This window comes from Coregonus clupeaformis, chromosome 3 (assembly GCF_020615455.1).
Source record: "Coregonus clupeaformis isolate EN_2021a chromosome 3, ASM2061545v1, whole genome shotgun sequence".
NCBI classification, from domain to species: domain Eukaryota; kingdom Metazoa; phylum Chordata; class Actinopteri; order Salmoniformes; family Salmonidae; genus Coregonus; species Coregonus clupeaformis.
In genome coordinates this window covers 38,211,524-38,235,608 of record NC_059194.1, presented here as the reverse complement: position 1 = coordinate 38,235,608, position 24,085 = coordinate 38,211,524, and the positions used below count along the sequence as shown (strand labels likewise).

Genomic DNA, 24,085 nt, shown 5'->3' with positions numbered 1-24,085 from the left:
AAAACAAGGACATTTCTAAGCGACCCCAAAGTTTTGAAAGGTAGTGTATTTCAACAGTAGGCCAGTTCAAATCAAAGTTGACATTGAAGCAGGAACTCCGCTCTCAGCTAGGTAACCGGTTGACATTTACCTCTGAGAGACTTTGACTGCAGTAGAAGGTCATCACATTGGGCAGGCTGTACCTTACCTTGGTTTCTGCCCTGTGTATAGCTCTTGCTCTGCATCCCACATTGACTTTGAGAGATAGAGGTCAGCCATCAACTGATCGAGGATTTATTGGATGTGTCTCAAATGCCATATTGTGTATATTTTGGGGTATATACACTGAGTGTACAAAACATTAAGAACACTTTCCTAAAATTGAGTTGCTTTCCCATGTTGACTCCAATGCTTCCCACAGTTGTGTCAAGTTGGCTGGATGTCCTTTCGGTGGTGGACCATTCTTGATACAGAGGAAACTGTTGAGCGTGAAAAACTCAGCAGCGTTGCAGTTCTTGACACAAACTGGTGCGCCTGGCACCTACTACAATACCCCGTTCAAAGGCACTTTAAATATTTTGTCTTGCCCATTCTCCCTCTGAATGGCACACATACACAATCCATGTCTCAATTGTCTCAAGGCTTAAAAATCCTTCTTTAACCCATCTCCTCCCCTTCATCTACACTGATTTGAAGTGGATTTAACCTCTTAAATGTAATGGCAAAATGTAGATTTCCGCCTAAATAGGCATACTCAAAAGTAACTGCTATTCATGTGTAATTACATGATTCTGACATGTAAAAACTTGGTATATTTGGAAATAAGACATCTGGGAGATTATGAGGAAATGATCAGAAGATAGGTAGGAGTTACATAGTTAAGAATACACAAGATCAAACACACACAAAATAACTTTCTTTATTTTGAAAGTAATCTTTCATTGACAAGCTATAAGTGAGTTATTGATGACTAGAGCTGGAAACACATCAGATGGCTTCCACAACATGTGAACAATATTAGGAAAGAAAGGGATTGATAGACCTAACAACTAGAAATGGGCAAATGTTTTAGTAAGTGGTGTCAGGTGTGGTCACGGGACATTTCTAAGTGTCCCTAAACCTCTCCAAAGTGACACGTCTGTAAATTAGATAATTCCAGTGCTATTACATATTTGCAATCCCTAAATGCTTTTTGTTCAGTATAAAGACACAATTTCTATCATATCAACCTCACTCGGTGTTATGGGGTATGCAGGGTACCCCATAGTGTCCTTTCAACCTCTCCAAAGTGTCTGAATGTGGTAATTGCACTGTTTTTGCACACTGGATGTGCCTAAAAGTTATTGTTCACTATAAAAACGAAATTTCTACAACACCAACCTCTCTCAAATGTTGTGGTGGTGTCGGGGGACATACAGGGGATATGGATGCCTACAGTGCGTAAGCAGGCAACATATTTTTGATGCGCATATTTTTGATGCACAAAGATAGTCACTCAGTGGACATTCAATGTTGCTGTTAAGTCATACATCATCAGAAAACAGGCTAGATTTGCTCCTACCAACCTAAGGGTTAATTTGATACCCCCCATGTAGCTATAGCTCAAACAGACCAAATCTAAGCTTACCTTGTAAGATGTTTGGTGAAAACGTTGTGTAAAATATACATTTTGACTCTCGGGGCTGGTGATCAATAACGGTAGGTCACAGGGAGACAAATTAGATATCCTCATGATCTGTGGAGGCCCGGCTTTCGGTGTGTGTCAGCGCATTCCGTGTTTATTTCGTTTATGCTTCACAACGCTAACCGGAATGTAGTTAGCAGCCATCTTGAAATTAGGTCATCGGCTCGGCCTTACATTATAAATTCGTATGCCCATATATGGTAGTAAGTCATACCAAAGATTTGAACGCACCGATCAATAGCCAAGATACTCAGCTTTCCGCAGAAACCATGCTTTTGCAGTTAGGGGCTACTGTTCTCATACCAGACTGAATTTAATTTTTGAAATATTAAGGGATCATAGCGTTCACCTGGATTCACCTGGTCAGTCTATGTTATGGAAAGAGTAGGTGTTCTTAATATTTTGTACACTCAGTGTATGTTGCCAGTGCCACATTCTTTCTGCTCAGACAGCTAGCTGTAGCTGTTAGTGATATGTCAGTGGTCCCTCTTAAAACTTGAAAATCAGCCAGTGTCTCCCTCCCTCAGACTGCCAGCTGGAGATGCTGCTCATTATTTAGCACAGTGGAGGAATTTCTATGCCAGCTTGTTTCAGATGCACTGGAACAGACCTGCCTCGCTACCTCTGGTTCAGTCTGCATTGCAATTCAAATTAAACCAAATCGTTTGCACTCATGACTACTGGTTTCAATTAAATTTTCTGGCAACTTACAAGCAAATACTTTAAGAATGTATTGTTACAAATCAACTTGCAAGGTTGCTAGCCAACTAGCCTGCTAACGTTAGCCTAACTATCCTGCTAACGTTACGTTAGCACTACATGAGTCAGCCAGTTGCTATCAACACCTAGCTTACAGCTACATTAAAGTTAGCTTCCAAAGCCAGGGGGAGGTGGGCACTTCACCGGCCAATGGAGAGTCAGGGTAATCCCAAATAGATCTATTCCGGATGTCCGTCAGCTAGCGCGCTATCACTAAGCCAAGGTGGAGAAAGTTACAAAACTCCCATAGCCTATTCACTGCATGAGTCAGCCAGTTGCTATCAACACTTAGTCTACAGCTACATTAAAGTAAACAAATGTTAAGTTGCGTCAATTCAAATCTGGTATTAGGAACAAAAGAGGTCAATACACGTCTTCTAAAATAGACTAGTATTTTAATTAATGCAAAACCTTCAATGGTAAATATGATGTTCGTATATACGGGTCCACTGAAATACCACGCAGGGCACTCAGAGAACTGATCCATTGTTCTAAGTTCTTCTTCAAATACTCTGACAGAGAGAGTTCCCGCTCCCTGCTGGCCAATCAGAGTAGTAACCCAGAGAACAACACCAACTAGTCTAGCACAGGCAACTAGCACAGCCAACTAGTCTAGCACAGGCACGAACCCACAGAACCCACAAAAAAAAAGTAGAGAGGAGACTTACTGATTGACGACTGAGTTAGCTACCAAAGAAGACCCAAGGAGAGAGGCGCTTCAGAGGGAGAGACCATTTTACAAATGGCGATATAGTGAGGTAGATATATTCCAGAGGTGGCATTGGGCACAGGAGACTAGGGGAAGAGTCAACAATAAGGATCTGAGAAAGGCTCTTGGCAGATGGTGGAAAAACTAAGGTAGCCTACTTCACGGAGAACAGGTCGGAAAGCTGACCAAACAAATTGGATGAAGGAAAAAAAAAACAGAACAGATAAGGTACTAAAAGATTACAGCAGGCAGGAATGATTTTCCACTTTCCTTTTGAGCCAGAGGCAAGCCTGCCGATACAGGAGAAGTCAGAGCTGCCTGGAGCAGCCGAGCAGGATCATGCGGCCCCCACGTGTGGGGAATCTGATTGGTGGATTGTAGGTCACCACTGCCAACACTGTCTGCATTGCTAACGTTAGCCAGCTTGAGCTAGCTAACATAGAGTAGGTTCTCCATATGACGTTGAGAAGTTTTGTGGGTAGTTTAGAAGATATCTGGAAATAAGTTAATAAATATGTAAAACCCCCAAAACATAACTATGTTTGTAGTTATAGTTAACCAGTTCGTGACTACAACTAAGTTACTAAGTCTTTGACCACACTGTGTTGTTACTTTGGTGAGTAAAAGCTCATGCTTCCTACCCTTTTAATAGACCAATAAGAAAGAGGGTTCCAAACTGCTAATAACATTTAGTTTTCTGTTTTCCCCTCCCCACTCAGACCACTCCCAGACAGTCCTAGCTAAATTCTTACTTGAGAAATTGTTCTTTGCTAAGAAGCCATTTTTGACCACTTTAATTGAAACAATCACAGTAAGGTACTTAATGGTTACCCAGAAATGCTTTGATATTGAGATAAAAACGGCAGCATTGGTCCTTTAAAATGAAAGAGCTGTGACTGCAGTTTGTATCAGCTGTCTGCTCTGCAGACCCTCACATAGTGGTTAAGTCCCAAATTGCACCCTATTCCATGCATAATGCACTACTTTTGACCAGCGCCCAGGGATCTGTCATGAGGACAGACGGTAATCTAGAGATGAAGCATCTACACTGTGCAAAATCACACATCTGACGACTAGGGCTGTTTTGCTAAACGATTGTTGTGATACTGGTATCGTCCCAGCTCCACTCTTCTTTGTCTAGACACTAGCCTGGCTCTGTGATGAGCCCCACCAGCATATTTCTCTCCCGTTCTCTCTCTCACTCTCTCTCAGCTGCAAGCTCTCTGTGACTGATTTTGCTCACCCCTTTTCTCCCTTTCCTCCTCATCTCTCCAGGCAGGAGGAGTTGCCCAAGCCCTTCCCCCTGCACCCATGTCTGCAGAGCACCGAGGAGGAGCTGCGGTTCCTGCACTGCTGTGCCCGCCTGCTCATCCTGTGCCTGCTGCCCACACGAGACGCCCGCTCCTACAGCCTGCGTGTGGTGCTAGTGGAGGTCATCACCACCAAAGGTACACAGACAGCCAGGGATACACCATCCGCTCACTAAAGCTCATCCACTGTTCATTCAACACAGGGACTGACTCACAATGTGTCCCAAATGGCACCCTATTCCCTTTATAGCGCACAACTTTTGACCAGGGCCCAAAACCTATTCCCAATGGGAATAGGGTGCATTTGGGATGCATACTCAGTGATTTAGAAAACTATTTATACTGTGACTGTGGACAGACTGTTCCCTCCGAACCTCATTCAGTGTTCATGTAACACTGGCATGATGAGCAATGATGTGGGCTTGATGATGTGCCATAGCGCAAACTTAATACCTTTACGGCTGCTGGCGGCATGCTGCAAAAATGTTTTGCCCCGGGGGTCGAATTCGTTCTTCAACGAGGTCCGGGGGGCTGCACTGTAAATGTGTTATATTTCCTCGCCATCAACATTTCGCAAATCATTTTCCTCTATCCATAGTTTTGGGAATAGCCGATGCTCCCTGTCTAGCTTTTATTTCAGTGATTTATTAGTGAGCTGGACACAGTGAAGAAACTGTATGCATGTAGGTCCATTATAATTTCTACTTTAGTTTTGATTTGGTTTTAGTCATTTTACATTTTATTGCGTTACTTTCCCCCTATTGTATAAAAAATATATATATACACTACCGTTAAAAAGTTTGGGGTCACTTAGAAATTACCTTGTTTTCCATGAAAACATACATGAAATGAGTTTGAATAGGAAATATAGCAAAATGAATAGCACATGTAGTCATTGACAAGGTTACAAATAATGATTTTTAATTTAAATAATAATTGTGTCCTTCAAACTTTGCTTTCGTCAAAGAATCCTCCATTTGCAGCAATTACAACTTTGCAGACCTTTGGCATTCTAGTTGTCAATTTGTTGAGGTAATCTGAAGACATTTCACCCTCCCACAACTTGGATTGGCTTGATGGGCACTTCTTATGTACTATATGGTCAAGCTGCTCCCACAATAGCTCAATAGGGTTGAGATCCGGTGACTGTGCTGGCCACTCCACTATAGACAGAAGCTTCTTCCCTAAATAGTTATTGCATAGTTTGGAGCTGTGCTTTGGGTCATTGTCCTGTTGTAGGAGGAAATTGGCTCCAATCAAGTGCCGTCCACAGGGTATGGCATGGCGTTGCAAAATGGAGTGATAGCCTTCCTTCTTGAAGATCCCTTTTACCCTGTACAAATCTCCCACTTTACCACCACCAAAGCACCCCCAGACCATCACATTGCCTCCACCATGCTCCTCCAGCATCTTTTCATTTGGTCTGCGTTTCACAAATGTTCATCTTTGTTATCCAAACACCTCAAACTTCGATTCGTCTGTCAATAACACTTTTTTCCAAACGTCCTCTGTCCAGTGTCTGTGTTCTTTTGCCCATCTTAATCTTTTTATTTAACATCAAATTAATCAGAAATACAGTGTAGACATTGTTAATGTTGTAAATGGCTGTTGTAGCTGGAAAAGGCATCCCGGAGTCACCGTTTCACTGTTGACGTTGAGACTGGTGTTTTGTGGGTCCTATTTAATGAAGCTGCCAGTTGAGGACCTGTGAGGCGCCTGTTTCTCAAATTAGACACTAATGTATTTGTCATCTTGCTCAGTTGTGCACCGGGGCCTCCCACTCCTCTTTCTATTCTGGTTAGAGACAGTTTGCGCTGTTCTGTGAAGGGAGTAGTACACAGCGTTGTACGAGATCGTCAGTTTCTTGGCAATTTCTCGCATGGAATAGCCTTCATTTCTCAGAACAAGAATAGACTGACGAGTTTCAGAAGAAAGTTCTTTCTGGCCATTTTGAGCCTGTAATCGAACCCACAATTGCTGATGTTCCAGATACTCAACTAGTCTCAAGAAGGCCAGTTTTATTGCTTCTTTATTCAGCACAACAGTTTTCAGCTGTGCTAACATAATTGCAAAAGGGTTTTCTAATGATCAATTAGCCTTTTAAAATGATAAACTTGGATTAGCAAACACAACGTGTCAATTGAACACAGGACTGATGGTTGCTGATAATGGGCCTCTGTACATCTATGTAGATATTCCATAAAAAATCAGCCGTTTCTAGCTACAATAGCCATTTACAACATTAACAATGTCTACACTGTATTTCTGATCAATTTGATGTTATTTTAATGGACAAAAAATTTGCTTTTCTTTTGAAAAAATGAAATTTCTAAGTGACCCCAAACTTTTGAACGGTAGTGTATATACTTTTTTTTACTCATACCGCCCGTGGGCCTGATTGGCCGGATCCGGCCCGCAGGCTGTATGTGTGACACCCCTGCTGTGGGAAAAATGCTCTCATGCATGCCTCGCTGTAGTAACAAAAAACCCCAGAAGGAAACAACAACAATATTATTTGCTGGTGTTAAATATTTGTAACTATGGACTGTTTCTGAAGACGTCATGGGGCGCCAACTGAAAAATTAAAGGCAATAACAATCAGAATATCAGAATAGGGGCTTGTGTTTCACAACAGTATTTCACTTCCCTGTGAGCTGAGGTGCAGTGCTATAAGTAGCAAAGCCGCATCTATAGACCGCTACCAGTGGCTCCAGTGATGGGAGGGAGGCTGCCTCACTGTGCAGACAGACGGAGGCAGAGCAGAGAAGAATGGGCTCAGTCAGGAAGGTGTGGGGGCGATTTTGTTTCTCTTGCAGGCACAGATGGTTGACAAAAATATACTAACAGCCCCTAATTAGATCTTTATTACCGCCATTACTTAGCAACATCCCTCCTTCAAAGTACTGATCATATTAGATCTGGCGCTCTTATACCTATGCTCGCCGGCCATGTCGTTGGATGAGGATGGAGAGGAGTGCTCAGTCTTAGGCTACCCCTCAGGTTAGAGCATCCGTTGATCTGGATCAAAGAAGCAAGCAGAAATCACTGGACACCATCCAAAATGCTCAATGTAACTGCTCGACATTAGTCAGATATGTTCACAGATTTTGTCATATGTTCACAGATTTCAATGTTATTGTTTTGTATGTTATCAGGTTTTTGGGGGGTATTTGCTTAAATTTTGTAAATCATTTTTATTTTTACATTTTTTCTCTCTCATAGTAATTCGATTTAAGGATAGATTTGACTTCTTGAGCAATGGGACATTGTAATCCTACTGGGTTCTGTCAATGAAAGGCTGATTAGGTGGAGAGAGGGATGTGCGTGGCTCTCTATTTTCCTATATAGTGCACTAGTTTTGGTTGAAACTAGTGCACTATGTAAGGAATACGGTGCCATTTGGGACACTGCCGGAGAGTGAAGTCTGCGGAAATCTACAGACCACTGCCCTCTGTAACAAGGCAGGGGCTGCCTGGAGTGGCCAAAGCCTTTATTATATTGCTGATTCTAATTGCCAGAGATTATCTTTAAAATCACAGTTAAAAGCCATTTTAACAAAGTCTCGCCTAGTGCAGATAATGCCTACACTCAGTATTCATACCCATCAGAGAGCAACACAAAAACTGAGATGTCAGAAAATCATGTAGCTCTCTCAGATCTACAAAAGATACTAGTGACTTGGAGATAATATGCAGATGAAGGAGAGTTGCAGGAGGAGAGAGGGGGGGAGAGGAGAAAATATGATGCTCGCTCAGGCAGTCAGACAGGCAGATCACGCCTCTCTGCACTTCCTCTCTATGGACGTGTTTGTACTGAACACTGAACAGCGACATGGAGAGAGTCAGTGGAGTGGTTCCTGTACCAGCCCATAGGTCAGCCCCCAAATCCCCCAGCAGAGCTCTGGAGCTGTAGCCATCCAATAAGCTGTCAGACTGATGAAATCCCCTGTTCTGCGTCTCTACATAGAGCAGTACTTTTGACCAGAGCCCGCTTTGGTCAAAAGTAGTGCACTGTATAGTGCAAAGAGTGCCATTTGGGACGCTACCCTGTTCTTCTACCTGCTACCCCGTTCTTCTACCTGCTACCCTGTTCTTCTACCTGCTACCCCGTTCTTCTACCTGCTACCCCGTTCTTCTACCTGCTACCCCGTTCTTCTACCTGCTACCCCGTTCTTCTACCTGCTACCCCGTTCTTCTACCTGCTACCCCCAACCTCCGCCTTTACCAGTTGAGCTGTTTGGGGCTACTTTTGTAAGCATGTATGAGTCACCCCTTCCCTTATAACTGTGAAGAAGCCAACTCGGAGAGCCAGTGACATCTGCAGGCAGGCCAGACAAACTGTTGTAATAAAGGAAATCCAGGATAGCGTGTGGATGAATAAGAAAGAGGCTTTTAGATTCAAAGCTGGCTCTTTAGTGTGTGTTTGTGTCAGAGGATGTCACTTTACTATATTAGCTGGTTCTCTTGTGTGTGCCTGAATGAATAAGATGGCACATGCCACTATATAAGCCTGTTTTCTACTGTGTGTGCAGTGCTGAAGCCCCTGGTGGAGGTGCTGAGTGACCCAGACTTCCTGAACCGCATGCTACTGTCTCAGCTGGAGCACCGCGAGCAGCTCAACGAGCACCACAAGAAGGCTTATACCTACGCCCCGTCCTACGAGGAGTTCATCAAGCTCATCAGCTCCTCCTCAGACATCGACTTCCTCAAACAGCTCAGGTACAGAGCAGCCTAACCATCCTCACACTGTTGTGGCAGGGAGGTGTCTGTGTGTGTAGAGGCCCTGTCTGACACAGCAGAGCTCTAGTATTGTCATTATCCATGCCAACACGTGCACCTCACCCACACTGTCAAGTGCCACCTTGACGTCTTCGCTTGCGTTCGTCATCATAACCACACGTCACACCGTCACTCACCTTAAGCCAACTGTGTGTTTGTGTCCCTCTATTTACCTGCATCCCTGTGTCCCTAAGCCTAGAGAGCTCTCCTGTCTAACAGCCTCATTCGTGATTCTCTACCCCCTCTCCCCTCATCACAGCCCTTCGTTCCTCCGTCATTGATGTACACCGCAGCTTCTCATCAAATATAATTAGGGCAGCCGCCTCTCCTTGGTGATCAGGGTGCTTTACTTCTGTGCTATGTTCAGCTCTCCTGCAGGCTACAGCCATTACCTCCCTCCACCCCCCCTCCTCCCTCCCTACATCCTTACCTCTTCCTCCCTCCTCCGCCCACACTCTTATGAGCCATGTCAGCCTCTAGCCATAACACACCACTAGACTCACTGAGTCAGCCTGCAGGAATCATTACCTGGTTCTTTTTTTAGACTCAAAGCCTTTGACAAGCAACTGGTAAAGCCCTCCATACATACAGTGGCTTGTGAAAGTATTCACCCCACTTTGCATTTTTCGTATTTTGTTGCCTTACAACCTGGAATTAAAAAATATTTTTTGGGGATTTGTATCATTTGATTTACACGACATGCCTACCACTTTGAAGATGCAAAATATTTTTTATTGTGAAACAAACAAGAAATAAGACAAAAAAACAGAACTTCAGCGTGCATAACTATTCACCTCCCCAAAGTCAATACTTTGCAGAGCCACCTTTTGCAGCAATTGCAGCTGCAGGTCTCTTGGGGTATGTCTCTATAAGCTTGGCACATCTAGCCACTGAGATTTTTGCCCATTCTTCAAGGCAAAACTGCTCCAGCTCCTTCAAGTTGGATGGGTTCCGCTGGTGTACAGCAATCTTTAAGTCATACCACAGATTCTCAATTGGATTGAGGTCTGGGCTTTGACTAGGCCATTCCAAGACATTTAAATGTTTCCCTTTAAACCACTCAAGTGTTGCTTTAGCAGTATGCTTAGTCATTGTCCTGCTGGAAGGTGAACCTCCGTCCCAGTCTCAAATCTCTGGAAGACTGAAACAGGTTTCCCTCAAGAATTTCCCTGTATTTAGCGCCATCCATCATTTCTTCAATTCTGACCAGTTTCCCAGTCCCTGCCGATGAAAAACATCCCCACAGCATGATGCTGCCACCACCATGCTTCACTGTGGGGATGGTGTTCTCGGAGTGATGAGAGGTGTTGGGTTTGCGCCAGACATGGCGTTTTCCTTGATGGCCAAAAAGCTCAATTTTAGTCTCACCTGACCAGAGTACCTTCTTCCATATGTTTGGGGAGTCTCCCACATGCCTTTTGGCGAACACCAAACGTGTTTGCTTATTTTTTTCTTTAAGCAGTGGCTTTTTTCTGGCCACTCTTCCGTAAAGCCCAGCTCTGTGGAGTGTACGGCTTAAAGTGGTCCTATGGACAGATACTCCTATCTCCGCTGTGGAGCTTTGCAGCTCCTTCAGGATTATCTTTGGTCTCTTTGTTACCTCTCTGATTAATGCCCTCCTTGCCTGGTCCGTGAGTTTTTGTGGGCGGCCCTCTCTTGGCAGGTTTGTTGTGGTGCCATATTCTTTCAATTTTTTTATAATGGATTTAATGGTGCTCTGTGGGATGTTCAAAGTTTCTGTTGTTTTTTTAGAACCCAACCCTGATCTGTACTTCTCCTCAACTTTGTCCCTGACCTGTTTAGAGAGCTCCTTGGTCTTCATGGTGCCGATTGCTTGGTGGTGCCCCTTGCTTAGTGGTGTTGCAGACTCTGGGGCCTTTCAGAACAGGTGTATATATACTGAGATCATGTGACAGATCATGTGACACTTAGATTGCACACAGGTGGACTTTATTTAACTAATTATGTGACTTCTGAAGGTAATTGGTTGTACCAGATCTTATTTAGGGGCTTCATAGCAAAGGGAGTGAATACACACACACCACTTTTCGGTTATTTATTTTTTAGAATTCTTTGAAACAAGTAATTTTTTTCATTTCACTTCACCAATTTGGACTATTGTGTATATCCATTACATGAAATCCAAATAACAATCCATTTAAATTACAGGTTGTAATGCAACAAAATAGAAAAAACGCCAAGGGGCATGAATACTTTTGCAAGGCACTTTTGCATACATACATGCATGACCAAAAGAATGTGGACTCCTGCTCGTCAAAACATATCATTCCAAAATTAATATGGAGTTGGTCCCCCCTTTGCTGCTATAACAGCCTCCACTGTTCTGGGAAGGCTTTCCACTAGATGTTGGAACATTGCTGCGTGGACTTGCTTCCATTCAGCCACTGAGCATTAGTGAGGTCGTGCACTGATATTGGGCGATTAGACCTGGCTCTGAGTCGGTATTCCAAAAGTGTTGGATGGGGTTGAGGTCAGGGCTCTGTGCAGGACAGTCAAGTTCTTCCACACCAATCTCGACAAATCATTTCTGTATGGACCTCGCTTTGTGCACGGGGGCATTGTCATGCTGAAACAGGAAAGGGCCTTCCCCAAACTGCCACAAAGTTGGAAGCACAGAATCGTCTAGAATGTCATTGTATGCTGTAGCATTAAGATTTCCCTTCACTGTAACTAAGGGGCCTAGCCCGAACCATGAAAAACAGCCCCAGACCATTATTCCTCCTCCACCAAACTTTACAGTTGTCACTATGCATTGGGGCAGGTAGCGTTCTCCTGGCATCTGCCAAACCCAGATTTGTCCGTTGGACTGCCAGATGGTGAAGCATGATTCATTACTCGAGAACACGTTTCCACTGCTCCAGAGTCCAATGGCGGCGAGCTTTACAGCACTCCAGCCGGTGCTAGGCATTGCGCATGGTGATCTTAGGCTTGTTTACGGCTGCTTGGCCATTTCATGAAGCCCATTTCATGAAGCTCCCAACGAACAGTTATTGTGCTGACGTTGCTTCCAGAGGAAGTTTGGAACTCGGTAGTGAGTGTTGCAACCGAGGACAGACTATTTTTACGCGCTTCAGCACTCGGCAGTCCAGTTCTGTGAGCTTGTGTGCCCTACCACTTAGCGGCTGAGCCGTTGTTGCTCCTAGACGTTTCCACTTCACAATAACAGCACTTAGTTGACTGGGGCAGCTCTAGCAGGGCAGAAATTTGACAAACTGACTTGTTGGAAAGGTAGCATCCTATGACGGTGCCACGTTGAAAGTCACTGAGCTCTTCAGTGAGGCCATTCTACTGCCAATGTTTGTCTATGGATATTGCATAACTGTGTGCTTGATTTTATACACTTGTCAGCAATGGGTGTGGCTGAAATAGCTGAATCAACTAATTTGAAGGACTGTCCACATACTTTTGTTTATACAGTGCATTTGGAAAGTATTCAGACCCCTTGACTTTTTCCCCATTTTGTTACCTTACTGCCTTATTCTAAAATTGATTAAATATAATATTTTTAATGAATATACACACAATACCCCATAATGATGTGAAAACAGGTTTTTAGACATTTTAGCAAATAAATAAAAAACATAACTTATTCACGTAAGTATTCAGACCCTTTGCTATGAGACTCGAAATTGAGCTCAGGTGCTTCCTGTTTCCATTGATCATCCTTGAGATGTTTCTACAACTTGATTGTAGTCCACCTGTGGTAAATTCAATTGGTTGGACATGATTTGGAAAGGCAGACACCTTTCTATACAAGCTCCCACAGTTGAGCTCCGAGACAGGATTGTATCGAGGCACAGATCTGGGGAAGGGTACCAAAAAATGTCTGCAGCATTGAAGGTCCCTAAGAACACAGTGGCCTCCATCATTCTTAAATGGAAGAAGTTTGGAACCACCAAGACTCTTCCTAGAGCTGGCCGCCCGGCCAAACTGTGTAATCAGGGGAGAAGGGCCTTGGTCAGGGAGGTGACCAATAACCTGATGGTCACTATGACTGAGCTCCAGAGTTCCTCTGTGAAGATGGGAGAACCTTCCAGAAGGACAACCATCTCTGCAGCACTCCACCAATCAGGCCTTTATGGTACAGTGGCCAGACGGAAACAACTTCTCAGTAAAAAGAACATGACATCCCGCTTGGAGTTTGCAAAAAGGTACCTAAAGGACTCAGACCATGAGAAACCTGGCACCATCCCTACAGTGAAGCATGGTGGTAGCAGTTTTTCAGGGGATGTTTTTCAGCAGGGGGCTGGGAGACTAGTCAGGATAGAGGGAAATATGAATGGAGCAAAGTATAGAGAGATCCTTGATGAAAACCTGCTCCAGAGCGCTCAGGACCAAAGACTGGGGTGACGGTTCACCTTCCAACAAGACAACAACCCTAAGCACACAGCCAAGACAATGCAGAAGTGGCTTCGGGACAAGTCTCTGAATGTCCTTGAGTGGCCCCGATTGAACATCTCTGGAGAGACCTGAAAATAGCTGTGCATCGACGCTCCCCATCCAACCTGACAGAGCTTGAGAGAATCTGCAGAGAAGAATGAGAGAAACTCTCCAGGTGTGCCAAGCTTGTAGCGTTATACCCAAGAAGACTCGAGGCTGTTAACGCTGCCAAAGGTTCTTCAACAAAGTACTGAGTAAACAAACATGTTTTTTCTTTGTCTTTATGGTGTATTGTGTGTAAATTGATGAGGAGAAAAAATTACAATTTAATCAATTTTAGAATAAGGCAGTAACGTAACAAAATGTGGAAAAAGTCAAGGGGTCTGAATACTGTCCGAATTCACTGCATTACTGATATCTATTGTGGAGGGCGGCTCTTTGGGTAGGCCTACAGGTGGATGACATCCTTCAAGATGTTTTCAATTATACTGATGGTAGTCCCGCTCTCGTTAAAAACTGAAACATAACCTCTCTTGTTCTCCTTGTCTCCACTCTCTCCTTTCCTTGCTTCTCGCGCTCCTTTCTGTAGGTACCAGATCGTGGTGGAAATCATTCAGGCAACCACCATCAGCAGCCTCCCCCAGCTGAAGAAACAGAAAGGTAGACCATGAACAACTCAACTGCTTCTCGTGAACAACCTCTATACATACTATCCTCAAGCTACAGTCTGTGTTCAAGACCAGTGCCCATATTCATAAAGAGTCAAGAGTAGGAGTGCTCATGTAGGATCAGGTTCCCAGTGTTCTCCGTAAGTACATGGAGTAGTCAGCCAAATTGACTATTTTGTTTTATTATTTTACCTTTATTTTGACAGGGAATACATATTGAGACCTAGGCCTCTTTTCTAAATGTACTCTGTATAATACAATATAAAACACACATTAAATATACACTGCTCAAAAAAATTAAGGGAACACTTAAACAACACAATGTAACTCCAAGTCAATCACACTTCTGTGAAATCAAACTGTCCACTTAGGAAGCAACACTGATTGACAATAAATGTCACATGCTGTTGTGCAAATGGAATAGACAACAGGTGGAAATTATAGGCAGTTAGCAAGACACCCCCAATAAAGGACTGGTTTTGCAGGTGGTGACCACAGACCACTTCTCAGTTCCTATGCTTCCTGGCTGATGTTTTGGTCACTTTTGAATGCTGGCGGTGCTTTCACTCTAGAGGTAGCATGAGACGGAGTCTACAACCCACACAAGTGGCTCAGGTAGTGCAGCTCATCCAGGATGGCACATCAATGTGAGCTGTGGCAAGAAGGTTTGCTGTGTCTGTCAGCGTAGTGTCCAGAGCATGGAGGCGCTACCAGGAGACAGGCCAGTACATCAGGTGACGTGGAGGAGGCCGTAGGAGGGCAACAATCCAGCAGCAGGACTGCTACCTCCGCCTTTGTGCAAGGAGGAGCAGGAGGAGCACTGCCAGAGCCCTGCAAAAGGACCTCCAGCAGGCCACAAATGTGCATGTGTCTGCTCAAACGGTCAGAAACAGACTCCATGAGGGTGGTATAAGGGCCCGACGTCCACAGGTGGGGGTTGTGCTTACAGCCCAACACCGTGCAGGACGTTTGGCATTTGCCAGAGAACACCAAGATTGGCAAATTTGCCACTGGCGCCCTGTGCTCTTCACAGATGAAAGCAGGTTCACACTGAACACGTGACAGACGTGACAGAGTCTGGAGATGCCGTGGAGAACGTTCTGCTGCCTGCAGCATCCTCCAGCATGACTGGTTTGGCGGTGGGTCAGTCATGATGTGGGGTGGCATTTCTTTGGGGGGCCGCACAGCCCTCCATGTGCTCGCCAGAGGTATTCTGACTGCCATTAGGTACCGAGATGAGATCCTCAGACCCCTTGTGAGACCATATGCTGGTGCGGTTGGCCCTGGGTTCCTCCTAATGCAAGACAATGCTAGACCTCATGTGGCTGGAGTGTGTCAGCAGTTCCTGCAAGAGGAAGGCATTGATGCTATGGACTGGCCCGCCCGTTCCCCAGACCTGAATCCAATTGAGCACATCTGGGACATCATGTCTCACTCCATCCACCAACACCACGTTGCACCACAAACTGTCCAGGAGTTGGCAGATGCTTTAGTCCAGGTCTGGGAGGAGATCCCTCAGGAGACCATCCGCCACCTCATCAGGAGCATGCCCAGGCGTTGTTGGGAGGTCATACAGGCACGTGGAGGCCACACACACTACTGAGCCTCATTTTGACTTGTTTTAAGGACCCTACATAAAAGTTGGATCAGCCTGTAGTGTGGTTTTCCACTTTAATTTTGAGGGTGACTCCAAATCCAGACCTCCATGGGTTGATAAATTTGATTTCCATTGATAATTTTTGTGATTTTGTTGTCAGCACATTCAACTATGTAAAGAAAAAAGTATTTAATAAGATTATTTCATTCATTCAGATCTAGGATGTGTTGTTTTAGTGTTCCCTTAATTTTTTTGAGCAGTGCAGTCGGAAAGTATTCAGACCCCTTTACTTTTTCCACATTATACTAAAATAGATTAAATAAATAAAAATTCTCAGCAATCTACACACAATACCCCATAATGACTTAGTGAAAACAGGTTTTTAGGCATTTAAGCAAATTTATAAAAAATAAAAAACAGGAATAACTTCTTTACATAAGTATTCAGACCCTTTACTCAGTACTTTGTTGCAGCACCTTTGGCAGCGATTACAGCTTCAAGTCTTCTTGGGTATGACACTACAAGCTTGGCACACCTATGTTTCGGGAGTAGGTGTGTCCAAGGTCAAAAGTTTTGACACACCTACTAATTTCAGGGGTTTTCTTTATTTTTACTATTTTCTACATTGTAGAATAATTGTGAAGACATCAAAATGTTGTAATAACACATGGAATCATGTAGTAACCAAAAAAGTGTTAAACAAATCAAAATATGTTATATTTTAGATTCTTCAAAGTAGCCACCCTTTGCCTTGATGACAGCTTTGCACACTTGGCATTCTCTCAACCAGCTTCATGAGGAATGCTTTTCCAACAGTCTTCAAGGAGTTCCCACATATGCTGAGCACTTGTTGCCTGCTTTTCCTTCACTCTGCGTTCCAACTCATCCCAAACCATCTCAATTGGGTTGAGGTCGGGTGATTGTGGAGGCCAGGTCATCTGATGCAGCACTCCATCACTCTCCTTCTTGGTCAAATAGCCCTTACACAGCCTGGAGGTGTGTTTTGGGTCATTGTCCTGTTGAAAAACAAATGATAGTCCCACTAAGTGCAAACCAGATGGGTTGGCGTATCGCTGAAGAATGCTGTGGTAGCCATGCTGGTTAGGTGTGCCTTGAATTCTAAATAAATCACAGACAGTGTCACCAGCAAAGCACCATCACAACTCCTCCATGCTTCACGGTGGGAACCACACATGCAGAGATCATCCGTTCACCTACTCTGCGTCTCACACGGCGGTTGGAACCAAAAATCTCAAATTTCGACTCCAGACCAAAGGACAGATTTCCAGCTGTCTAATGTCCATTGCTCGTGTTTCTTGGCCCAAGCAAGTCTCTCTTTCTTATTGGTGTCCTTTAGTAGTGGTTTCTTTGCAGCAATTCGACCATGAAGGCCTAATTCACACAGTCTCCTCTGAACAGTTGATGGTGAGATGTGTGTGTTACCGTACTTGAACTCTGAAGTATTCTTTTGGGCTGCAATCTGAGGTGCAGTTAATTGCCGATTTCTGAGGCTGGTAACTAATGAACTTATCCTCTGCAGCAGAGTTAACTCTGGGTCTTCCTTTCCTGTGGCGGTCCTCATGAGAGCCAGTTTCATCATAGCTCTTGATGGTTTTTACAGCTGCACTTGAAGAAACGTTCAAATGTCTTGACATTTTCCGTATTGACTGACCCTTCATGTCTTAAAGTAATGATGGACTGTCGTCTCTCTTTGCTTATTTGAGCTGTTCTTGCCATAATATCGACTTGGCTTTTTACCAAATAGGGCAATCTTCTGTATACCAACCCTACCTTGTCACAACACAACTGATTGGCTCAAACGCATTAAGATGGAAAGAATTCCACAAATTAACTTTTAACAAGTCACACCTGTTAATTGAAATGCATTCCAGGTGACTACCTCATGAAGCTAGTTGAGAGAATGCGAAGAGTGTTCAAAGCTGTCATCAAGGCAAAGTGTGGCTACTTTGAAGAATCAAAAATATATTTTGATTTGTGTACCACTTTTTTGGTTACTACATGATTCCATGTGTGTCATTTCATAGTTTTGATGTCTTCACTATTCTTCTTTAATGTAGAAAATAGTAAAGATAAAGACAAACCCTTGAATGAGTAGGTGTGTCCAAACCTTTGACTGGTACTGTGTGTATATATGTGCTCATGCACACACATTAAAATACAAAAACACAGTCGTGGTAAACATAAATAAAACATCACAAATCACCCAGAAAAACAGTTACATTCCACCACAAATTAATCCCCAATTAATACTTTAAATTGCCCGAACGGCACCAGAACATCAAGATTACATTTATTTTGAATTTTGTACCAGCAATACGTTGCATTAAAACTAAAAGCAGATTTACCTAACTCAGTGGAGACCCTAGGAACCTCAAGAGTTAACCAATCATTTGAAGGGGTTAGGCAACAGGTGTCTAAACTTCAACAGCAAAGTATAATAAGACAGAAGTTTATGAAGTAGGGCCTTGTAAACAAAAAGGGAGTAATGTAGAGATCTATGGTTCTTTAGCTACGTCCAGCCAACCTTTTCATACAGGATACAGTGATGAGTATCAATACTGTCACTTGTAAGAAAACGAAAGACACTATGGTATATGGCATCCAAAGGTTTAAGAGCAACTGCACTTTGATAAATATCACCGTAATCAAGAACAGACAAAAAGGTTGACTGAATAATCTGCTTCTTACTGCTTAGAGAAAGGCACAATCTGTTTCCGTAGAAAAAGCCACATTTAAATCTTATTTTCTTAACCAGCTAATCTATATGTTTTTTAAAACGTCAAATCCATATAAATCCAAATGCCAAAGTATTTATATGCGGGAACACGTTCAATTGGAGTACCTTCTAATGAGTGAAAATGTAATTCATCTGAAACATTCTTACGAGAGTTTAAAAACAACGTGTTTCGTTTTGCTAGTATTAAGCACAAGTTTTAAATCAGTAAGGGATTCCTGCTTGGCTATAAAATCTGACTAGTTTTGACACAGCCAGAAAACAGTTTGGGCAATAGCATACATAAAAGTATCTTCCGCATACACACTATATATACAAAAGTATGCGGGCACCCCTTCAAATTAGTGGATTCGGCTATTTCAGCCACACCCGTTGCTGGCAAGTGTATAAAATCGAGCATGTCTCCATAGACAAACATTGGCAGTGGAATGGCCATTCTGAAGATCTCAGTGATTTTCAATGTGGCACTGTCATAGGATGCCACCTTTCCAAAAAGTAAGTTCGTCAAATTTCTGCCATGCTAGAGCTGCCCCGGTCAACTGTAAGTGCTGTTATTGTGAAGTGGAAAGGTCAAGGAGCAACAACGGCTCAGCCACGAAGTGGTAGGCCACATAAGCTCACAGAAAGGTACCGGCGAGTGCTGAAGCGTGTAGTTCAAAAAAATGGTCTGTCCTCGGTTGCAACACTCACTACCGAGTTCCAAACTGCCTCTGGAAGAAATGTCAGCACAATAAGTGTTTGTCGGGAGCTTCATGAAATAGGTTTCCAAGGCCGAGCAACCGCACACAAGCGTAAGATCACCATGCGCAATGCAAACATCGACTGGAGTGGTGTAAAGCTCTCCGCCATTGGACTCTGGAGCAGTGGAAACGCGTTCTCTGGAGTAAAGAATCACGCTTCACCATCTGGCAGTCTGACGGACAAATCTGGGTTTGGCGGATGTCAGGAGAACGCTACCTGCCCAAATGCATAGTGACAACTGTAAAGTTTGGTGTAGGAGGAATAATGGTCTGGGGCTGTTTTTATGGTTTCGGGCTAGGCCCCTTAGTTCCAGTGAAGGGAAGTTTTAACTAGTGTCCACATACTGTCTAAAGCATTGACAAGATCATTAAAAACTAAAGTGGTTAATGTAATAGTGCTATGCTCAGGCCTATACCCAGATTTGTTTACGTTCAAAATACATTTCTCAGATAAAAAGTTGTACATTTACCAATGATTCGAGAATCTTAGCTAGACAAGGAAGCCTTGAAATGGGACCATCATTATTTAGCTCACTACTTTCCCCGCCCTTATGGAGTGGCTGATTTACATACGTTTGGAATATTTCCTGATAACAATGTTAAACAAAGAATGTGGGTTAATGAGCCTACAATGATGGTCACTGCACACTTAAATAAAATCAGATAAAATTGTATTGGTCACATACACATATTTAGCAGATGTTATTGCGGGTGTAGTGAAATGCTTGTGTTCCAATAGTGCTGTAGTATCTAATAATTAATAACAATACACACATCTCAAAGTAAAATAATGGCATTTATAAATATTAGGAGTGGCATTGACTAGAATACAGTGTATACAGTGCATTCGGAAAGTATTCAGACCCCTTCACTTTTTCCACATTTTGTTACGCTACAGCCTTATTCTAAAATTGATTAAATTAATTGTTTTCCTCATCAATCTAAACACAATACCCCATAATGACAAAGCGAAAACAGGTTTTTAGAAATGTTGGTAAATGTATTAAAAATAACACACAGATACCTTATTTACCTAAGTATTCAGAACCTTTGCTATTAGACTCGAAATTGAGCTTTACATTACATTTACATTTACGTCATTTAGCAGACACTCTTATCCAGAGCGACTTACAAATTGGTGCATTCACCCTATAGCCAGTGGGATAACCACTTTACAATTGTTTTTTCTTTTTAAAAAATTTTTTTTTTGGGGGGTAGAAGGATTACTTTATCCTATCCCAGGTATTCCTTAAAGAGGTGGGGTTTCAAATGTCTCCGGAAGGTGGTGAGTGACTCCGCTGTCCTGGCGTCGTGAGGGAGCTTGTTCCACCATTGGGGTGCCAGAGCAGCGAACAGTTTTGACTGGGCTGAGCGGGAACTATGCTTCCGCAGAGGAAGGGGAGCCAGCAGGCCAGAGGTGGATGAACGCAATGCCCTCGTTTGGGTGTAGGGACTGATCAGAGCCTGAAGGTACGGAGGTGCCGTTCCCCTCACAGCTCCATAGGCAAGCACCATGGTCTTGTAACGGATGCGAGCTTCAACTGGAAGCCAGTGGAGTGTGCGGAGGAGGGGGGTGACGTGAGAGAACTTGGGAAGGTTGAACACCAGACGGGCTGCGGCATTCTGGATGAGTTGTAGGGGTTTAATGGCACAGGCAGGGAGCCCATCCAACAGCGAGTTGCAGTAATCCAGACGGGAGATGACCAGTGCCTGGATTAGGACCTGTGCCTCTTCCTGTGTAAGGCAGGGTCGTACTCTCCGAATGTTGTAGAGCATGAACCTGCAGGATCGGGTCACCGCCTTGATGTTAGCGGAGAACGACAGGGTGTTGTCCAGGGTCACGCCAAGGCTCTTCACACTCTGGGAGGAGGACACAACGGAGTTGTCAACCGTGATGGCGAGATCATGGAACGGGCAGTCCTTCCCCGGGAGGAAGAGCAGCTCCGTCTTGCCAGGGTTCAGCTTGAGGTGGTGATCCGTCATCCATACTGATATGTCTGCCAGACATGCAGAGATGCGATTCGCCACCTGGTTATCAGAAGGGGGAAAGGAGAATATTAGTTGTGTATCGTCAGCGTAGCAATGATAGGAGAGGCCATGTGAGGATATGACAGAGCCAAGTGACTTGGTGTATAGGGAGAAAAGGAGAGGGCCTAGAACTGAGCCCTGGGGGACACCAGTGGTGAGAGCACGTGGTGCGGAGACAGCTTCTCGCCACGCCACTTGGTAGGAGCGACCGGTCAGGTAGGACGCAATCCAGGAGTGAGCCGCGCCGGAGATGCCCAGCTCGGAGAGGGTGGAGAGGAGGATCTGATGGTTCACAGTATCAAAGGCAGCAGACAGGTCTAGAAGGACAAGAGCAGAGGAGAGAGAGTTAGCTTTAGCAGTGCGGAGAGCCTCCGTGACACAGAGAAGAGCAGTCTCAGTTGAATGACCAGTCCTGAAACCTGACTGGTTTGGATCAAGAAGGTCATTCTGAGAGAGATAGCAAGAGAGTTGGCTAAAGACGGCACGCTCAAAAGAAAAGAAAGAAGGGATACTGGTCTGTAGTTGTTGACATCAGTGGGATCGAGTGTTGGTTTTTTGAGAAGGGGTGCAACTCTCGCTCTCTTGAAGACGGAAGGGACATAGCCAGCGGTCAAGGATGAGTTGATCAGCGAGGTGAGGTAGGGGAGAAGGTCACCGGAGATGGTCTGGAGAAGAGAGGAGGGGATGGGGTCAAGCGGGCAGGTTGTTGGGCGGCCTGCAGTCACAAGTCGCAAGATTTTATCTGGAGAGAGAGGGGAGAAAGAAGTCAAAGCATAGGGTAGGGCAGTGTGAGCAGGACCAGCAGTGTCATTAGACTTAACAAACGAGGATCGGATGTCGTCAACCTTCTTTTCAAAGTGGTTGACGAAGTCATCCACAGGGAGGGGGGGAGGATTCAGCAGTGAGGAGAATGTGGCAAAGAGCTTCCTAGGGTTAGAGGAATTTAGAGTGGTAGAAAGTGGCCTTAGCAGCAGAAACAGATGAAGAAAATGTAGAGAGGAGGGAGTGAAAAGATGCCAGGTCGGCAGGGAGTTTAGTTTTCTTTCATTTCCGCTCAGCTGCCCGGAGCTCTGTTCTGTGAGCTCGCAATGAGTCATCAAGCCACGGAGCTGGAGGGGAGGGCCGAGCCGGCCGGGAGGATAGGGGACACAGGGAGTCAAAGGATGCAGAAAGGGAGGAGAGGAGGGTTGAGGAGGCAGAATCAGGAGATTGGAGGGAGAAGGATTGAGCAGAGGGAAGAGATGATAGGATGGAAGAGGAGAGAGTAGTGGGAGAGAGAGAGCGAAGGTTGCGGCGGCGCGTTACCATCTGTGTAGGGGCAGAGTGAGTAGTGTTGGAGGAGAGCGAGAGAGAAAAGGATACAAAGTAGTGGTCGGAGACATGGAGGGGAGTTGCAGTGAGATTAGTAGAAGAGCAACATCTAGTAAAGATGAAGTCAAGCGTATTGCCTGCCTTGTGAGTAGGGGGGGACGGTGAGAGGGTGAGGTCAAAAGAGGAGAGGAGTGGAAAGAAGGAGGCAGAGAGAAATGAGTCAAATGTAGACGTAGGGAGGTTGAAATCCCCTAAAACTGTGAGGGGTGAGCCATCCTCAGGAAACGAACTTATCAAGGCGTCAAGCTCATTGATGAACTCTCCAAGGGAACCTGGAGGGCGATAGATGACAAGGATATTAAGCTTAAATGGGCTAGTGACTGTGACAGCGTGGAATTCAAATGAGGAGATAGACAGATGGGTTAGGGGAAAAATTGAGAATGACCACTTGGGAGAGATGAGGATTCCTGTGCCACCACCCCTCTGACCAGATGCTCTCGGGGTATGCGAGAACACATGGTCAGACGAGGAGAGAGCAGTAGGAGTAGCAGTGTTTTCAGTGGTAATCCATGTTTCCGTCAGCGCCAGGAAGTCGAGGGACTGGAGGGTAGCATAGGCTGGGATGAAGTCAGCCTTGTTGGCAGCCTTGTTGGCAGCAGAACGGCAGTTCCAGAGGCTGCCTGAGACCTGGAACTCCAGGTGTGTGGTGCGTGCAGGGACCACCAGGTTAGAGAGGCAGCAGCCTCTGTGCATCCTGTTTCCATTGATTATCCTTGATGTTTCTACAATTTGATTTGAGTCCACCTGTGGTAAATTCAGTTGATAAAGTACGACTGGAGTTTATATATAAATGCCTGGAGCATTTCAATTTTGGAGAATCTCTATACATAAAATCATGTATAGTAACCCTAGGTGTAAAATAGTAAATAATGGCTATTTCTCAGAAAGTTTTAAACTGTCAAGAGGAGTAAAACAAGGTTGTCCACTATCGGCATACAGTGGGGAGAACAAGTATTTGATACACTGCCGATTTTGCAGGTTTTCCTACTTACAAAGCATGTAGAGGTCTGTGATTTTTATCATAGGTACACTTCAACTGCGAGAAACGGAATCTAAAACAAAAATCCAGAAAATCACATTGTATGATTTTTAAGTAATTAATTTGCATTTTATTGCATGACATAAGTATTTGATACATCAGAAAAGCAGAACTTAATATTTGGTACAGAAACCTTTGTTTGCAATTACAGAGATCATACGTTTCCTGTAGGTCTTGACCAGGTTTGCACACACTGCAGCAGGGATTTTGGCCCACTCCTCCATATAGACCTTCTCCAGATCCTTCAGGTTTCGGGGCTGTCGCTGG

The 24,085-nt window shown here is 44.3% G+C and overlaps 1 protein-coding gene across 3 annotated transcripts in view; it reads left to right on the top strand.

Annotated features, from left to right (window-relative positions):
- Positions 1 to 24,085, top strand: part of LOC121545040 (sorting nexin-25-like) — an 83,518-nt gene that overhangs the window by 19,790 nt on the left and 39,643 nt on the right. For all 3 annotated transcript variants that reach the window (XM_041855402.1, XM_041855393.1, XM_041855410.1), the window contains exons 4-6: positions 4,407 to 4,579; positions 8,973 to 9,159; positions 14,210 to 14,280. In XM_041855402.1, the coding sequence (XP_041711336.1) occupies positions 4,407 to 4,579; positions 8,973 to 9,159; positions 14,210 to 14,280 (431 nt within the window). The remainder of the gene's footprint in view (positions 1 to 4,406; positions 4,580 to 8,972; positions 9,160 to 14,209; positions 14,281 to 24,085) is intronic.